This window comes from Lingula anatina, chromosome 1 (genome assembly GCF_051362555.1).
Source record: "Lingula anatina isolate TDL-2025a chromosome 1, LinAna3.0, whole genome shotgun sequence".
Lineage (NCBI taxonomy): Eukaryota > Metazoa > Brachiopoda > Lingulata > Lingulida > Lingulidae > Lingula > Lingula anatina.
This window is the reverse complement of record NC_141767.1, coordinates 10673742-10679741: the sequence shown is the minus strand read 5'-3', so window position 1 is coordinate 10679741 and position 6000 is coordinate 10673742. Positions and strand designations below refer to the sequence as shown.

The following is a 6000-nucleotide window of genomic DNA, read 5'->3' as shown; positions in this document are numbered from 1 at the left end:
GATTTTCGAACTTGACCTGCGTTTTATGAATATTCATCAGCTCTGTAAATATAAAGCCAAAAAGTAAAACTGCCCTCCACTTATTGTGTTTACAAGGAAAGTGCACGGCATCGGCATCGGCATCGGCATCGGCATCGCCATCGGCGACGACAGACGCAGGTGATGGCAATATGTACAGACACATCTGTGTCTGTACATAATAATATGGTCTAATTCATTTTTTAATATTTATTAAATATGACAAAAAAATACATGTATTATATCAATACAAGAAAATGCTCATGTTACAAAACTGGAATGTACATCTAAGAACTTTTTAACAATGCAATACAAATAGGTTGTGCATTCTTGGCATGATATCCTTGGCCATATTTAACATTCTAAGTTTCTAAATAAATTGATAACAAAAAAATGCTGACATAATGCACTTGGTATGAACAATTGTATGACAAAATTTATTGACAATTGCAAACAACAAAAGTTTTAACTACCATTGTTACCTCTGCCAAGGAGGTTATATTTTTGCCTTTGTTGGTAAGTTAATTGATGGCTTCACTCAAAAGGATATGGGCAGATTTTAATTAAAATTTCCAGAAAAGTCAGAGAGTACCAAACTTACAACTGCTTTGATTCCATTGATCCATTATTTAATTTTAATTGATTAATTAAAATTAGTAAATAATGAGAACTGAGCTACCTTGATGGAGGTCTGGCCTCTCTGAGTGCATCTCTGTTTTAATCATGAATTGCACTGAGACAAAGGTAACTGCCAAAGATTTTGTTTGCTTGCATTTAACATCATAAAAAATATCATACAAGATAATTGTTCAATAGACTAGATAATCTGTTCACAGAATTGACAAAGTTGCTTACATACATGAAGACATGTACGTTATTTGAAGACTTATACACTGACACACTGGGCCCTTTATTTCACCTACTCATCTCAAAAGCAAAGTCATGAACAGGAAGATGAAACATACCGCAAGAAGTTTTAAAAACAGGATTTTCCATTCACATAAAAAAGAAATCATGCTATCCACTAATATTTAAAAATAATTATTGCTTACAAAAAAAAATAAAACTAGTTTTATATCAATTAACAACAAATATTTCATAATGTAGAGGCTGCAACTGTTCACATAAAGTTGATCATGTGCTTGACAGAGTTGTGCACAGATATCACTGCTTCAAAAAGGATTGCTTAAAATAACATGCAAAAGTTCCTGAATTTTAGGACTTGCATTCACTATGAAAAAAATCTTTATGGGTATACAATACTGCAGCCTACAGTCAGCTAGAACATAAAGAATACTTCACAAAAGTGACATTCTACTGTTCTTTTTTTGATGCCATATGTCCATTCTTGATATATCCATTCTTCACATGTCCATTTGTGCTGTGACCATTTTGATTTATATGTCCTTCATTAGTGTCTCCCTTGCCATTTGTATGCAGGGTTTTATACTGGAAAAAGTAATAATTCTTATAAGATATGGTATAAAGCTTTGCTTTTCAAGATAGTACAACAACTAATTTGCATGAAAAGTTTATTAAATCAGGGATCAAGTAAGGGTGAATATGACCAGATATACATTGCTACTTACTACACTGGAAAAAATTGTCCCTTTTCAAAAATTTTATCACATATATATACACACATATATAAAGGGTACAATTTTGTAAATTCTGCATAATGTTAAACATATAACAATTGTACATTTTGAAAAATTAACAATAAAAATTTCACAAATGTCAGAATTTTCAGTAATTATTGGTCAACTGATCATCAAATGCCCTTCACAAATGACAATGTATTCTTATAGATACAATCACGTGTTTAATTCTGTCTTAAAATACATCATATCTACCTGCTTATCTCGTTTGGATTTGATATAGGCATGGAAATAGAAGTTGAGGAAAAGGCCCAAAATTGAGCCTCCATAGAGAATCAATGCCACCTGCATCCACAAGGGGAATGGGCACTGTAGGAGCAGTGACTGTGCTGCATGGGCCATGCCAACCACAAACTGTATCTACACACAGAAGAAACAAATTGATTTAAAAATAAGCAAGCTTCTACACCTAAAATTACCTTGAGGTTCTTTTTATGAACATATTCTTGTATGTAGAAGTTGAGGAAGAGTGCAATTATAGTGGCCCCATATCCCATTGAAGTGTAGGTCATCCAGAGAGGGTATTTGCACTGAACATAAAGTGTTTGTACTGCATAAACCATCCCACCAAAAAATTGGATCTGCAGAAAACAGAAACAAGCATGCAACCTTCACTCTTCCTGAACTCTCTATATATTAATACCCCTAAGCAACTTAGACAAGCATTGTGCAAAGTGCAGTTGTGTTACTGAAGAATGCCTTAATGCTACAAGCTGTTTGGCATAAAATATAGTTAAAGATGTTAGTAAGAAACATAATGGTAAACCACAAGTTACTCCTCATATCAACAAACATATTAATAAGATATATATATATATATATATATATATATATATATATATATATATATATATATATATATATATATATATATATTTTTTTTTTTTTTTTTTTTTTTTTAAGTCCTTGGATAGCATACTGTAAAACATTCATGAAAATGATATGTAACAAAGACATGCTTAAGTATAGTGTTATATAAAAATATGGACTTTATAAAATAATAATAATAATAACAAAAACGTTCTAGAATGACTGCTTAATATACCCAATTAAATAAAACATTTAAAGATCGAATGAAACAATGTCCATCAGACCTCCCTTACCAGCTGTAGTTTGGTGAGATACTTCTTCCACCATAAGTACTTCTGGTACTCAGGACCTAGGGCTGCAACTCCATAATATGTGTACATCACTACATGAATAAATGAATTAATCATTGCACCCATGAATGCTGAAAAGAAAAAGAGAATCTATCAACTATTAATTCAGATAAGATCGTCTTTGCAACTCCATAAAATATGGATATAATGTGGGAAATCAAAATACAAAACAGTAATAAACTGAAATATAACTGTTAATTACTTATTGTACTTAATGTTCTCCAGAATTTAAAAACATAAGCTCAGGATTTAAATAACTGCGCATGCATGAAAAGCACTCTGTTTGTAATAAACAAATGTTGAAATTGGCAAGGCCTGTCTGTGTTTACTATCTGGTTGATTTGATTTTTTTCTTTTTTTTTTGCTTTCTGGTGTCATTTTGAGAATGTTTATTGGAAATGTTCTGTGGGTTGTATGTATTAATATGTATTAAAAGGTAAATCCATCAGACTTTACTTAGAATAATATTTACTTTGCCTTCATCATAAGAGGATTCCCATTGTATTATAGTGTTGGGTTTTGTAGGTTTTCGGCTAAAAATGCCAAAGATCATCTTGCGGCCTGGTTCTCACATTAAGGCGAATTGTTTTCTTTCTGTTTTAAAAACATACACTTACATTGACCTCCTGCAACCCATTTTACACCGATCCACCATATTGGAAACATGGTGGCATGATGGTATACATGCAAAAATGATACTTGATTGTTCTTCTTCCTCATGACAAAGAAGATGGTATCTAGGAATTCAATGCACTTTGAAAAATAATACCACCAAAGGGCTTTAGCTATCTGAAAAAATAAAGAAATTTGAAAGTGTTATGCAGTAATATGAAAATGAATGCAAATTATACATTTAATGTACATTCTGCAACTTTTCAACATCAGAATTTTTGTGTCAAATTCTGGAATATTATATTCTCTCATAAATAGGTCTTTGTGTGCACAATATAAGTTCAGAAGCTAATGCTTTTCGATCATTATCTTGATAGAAGACCAAGTGTCTCAAAAATTACCTCCAATTAAATTCTTATGTTTTCAAAATAACTTCACATACCAGTACAAACACTTTATTGATGAAAACTCATCTCATGCTGCAAAACAATCGACTTACCCTCATTTCATCTGGGTCATATGAATAATTTACTGTTTGACATGAGTAGCTATAATTCAATTTCCAGGAGGCACTAAAAAGCTGAAAATAAAAGAAAGAAAATATAGATAATCAGACCATTTCTTCATCACTATTGTTTTTACTTATCATGATGATGATAACACATCCTATAAAAAACAGTCTAAAACTTTTAAAAGAACAGTTAAGTTAGATATATACAAGTCCCCCTCCCCCAAATTATTTATGCATGCTGTTTTCTGCATTTGACTTACCTCTGAGCATATGTGCCAGTTTAGTATAACCAAAGCTAGGTTGTATGAAAATATAGCCCATCTTAACTGGAAAGGTTCTCTATTTTTCATTATCTTCATTCCACTCCATATGGAGAATAAGTATAAAACAACTAATCCCAAAGTTGGAAGAGGTGACTGCATAAGAAGCCAGTCAGCAACTCGTTCATCTGAAAATGTTATTGACATGACTTATTAAATGGGTTCTCAAAGTCAATATTTTTTTCAACATTATTTTCTCCTTTTTTTTTTTTTGGGGGGGGGGGGGGCAGCAGTAATGCAGTTGTATAAATTTCTTAAACTAAGAATAACCTAAATATAAAATCTCTTCTCTTGTAAAAGAAGCAAGATTTTGTTGGACGTGGAGGAGTATAAGGTAAACAATTATGAAAAACTATGCAGTCTGGTGCAACAAAAACAAACAAACAAGCATAAAGAAAGTGACAGATGCTATCCACGGATATTTTTCTCTAAAATTCTGTCAAATTTCAGTGCAACTTCACCATATTTTGTAAACCCGCTTTGTTATTCATACCTGCAATAGATAAAGTCCATAGGTAACCTTCATAGAGATGGTTAAACGTGTCTGTTACCACTTCAATCATAATTCTGGTTCAAGCTGAAAAATATAGAATTTCAAGATTCATGAAAAATTCGTCAAAATAATAATTGCATGGTTATGTATGTCTGCAAAATCATTATCTTTTGTGATTTTCATACTTGTTTGGAGTGCAATTCTTTCAAATATGAAACCTTTCAGAGATACTTAGGTTATTTTTGCTATTTGTTCATGAGTGGTTGTCATGAAAAGCATGCATTCATAATTAGGCTTATGCTAGCTGTTTTCCTGGTTAACAATAATGGAACAATAGTTACTATTAGATCCCTGAGAATACACATACTAGTAACCAAATGAATCAAACTAATGCTATCAGGAAACAGCATTGATTACTCAGTTTCAGAGGGCAGTTCACATGATATATTGAGCGGGAATAAGACTGAATATAACTGACCAGAACAATCCTTAGCAACTGACATGCTAAGTTCAAACACAAATATTGGCACAGTAATATCTGACATAACATTCATGCCCTAATTGTGTACTCAACAGCTGAATCTTGTAAACTGACACTTAAAAAAATATAAGCTTCATTTTTAGTTTCGCCATTGGCATTTAGTCCTAACCTTCAGCTTTGTTCACAGTTCAGTTGTATGTGAGGTCTATAAAACTAACAAAAAGGTTCGTTGACCAGCTTAAATTTAACTCTTACCTATATTGGTATACCTATCTATACCTATTGTTAAAAGGCACATGTAGATTTGTTAGCATGTGAACATAGCAACATGGACCAGTGACCATTCAAAAGTACCCTGGTGTGTGCTCAAGTTATTGTTCTAACAATACCAAGTATTCCCTTTCTTTTGATAACCATGTGCAGGTACTCAACAGGTAAACTGACTTTGCTTTAAGATTGAGATTTTTAAGCCTAACATTGGCCTGGTGCAATTGACAAACTATTTTAGAAATAAAGCAACAATATTGTGTAATTTAAGTAAAGAATCTAAACACATCTGCCCCTACAATCACAGTCTCTCTTAGATGATCAACTGATCTGTTTCAGTAAACTTTTGATTTTTACTATTTACTATTAGGAGCAATTAAGGCTGAGCACTATTCTGTCAATATCAAACATGTATAAAAAATCTGCAAATAAACAAATAGTTCTTTTTAAATATATATGATAGGAATGTTACATAAGAGA

At 32.0% G+C, this 6000-nt stretch overlaps 1 protein-coding gene across 3 annotated transcripts in view; it reads right to left on the bottom strand.

Moving 5' to 3' along the window:
- Positions 1–205: 205 nt before the first annotated feature.
- LOC106152865 (very long chain fatty acid elongase 4) overlaps positions 206–6000 on the bottom strand; it is a 6993-nt gene continuing 1198 nt past the window's right edge. For 2 of the 3 annotated variants that reach the window (XM_013526600.2, XM_087002530.1), the window contains exons 2-8: positions 4773–4856; positions 4220–4407; positions 3948–4028; positions 3454–3625; positions 2780–2907; positions 1872–2036; positions 206–1467 (exon numbers count right to left, since the gene is read on the bottom strand). In XM_013526600.2, coding sequence (XP_013382054.2) covers positions 1333–1467; positions 1872–2036; positions 2780–2907; positions 3454–3625; positions 3948–4028; positions 4220–4407; positions 4773–4842 — 939 coding nt within the window. In that variant the 5' untranslated portion in view covers positions 4843–4856 and the 3' untranslated portion in view covers positions 206–1332. Of the gene's footprint in view, positions 1468–1871; positions 2037–2095; positions 2258–2779; positions 2908–3453; positions 3626–3947; positions 4029–4219; positions 4408–4772; positions 4857–6000 lie in introns of all 3 variants that reach the window. The other variant, XM_013526601.3, reaches the window with a different exon arrangement.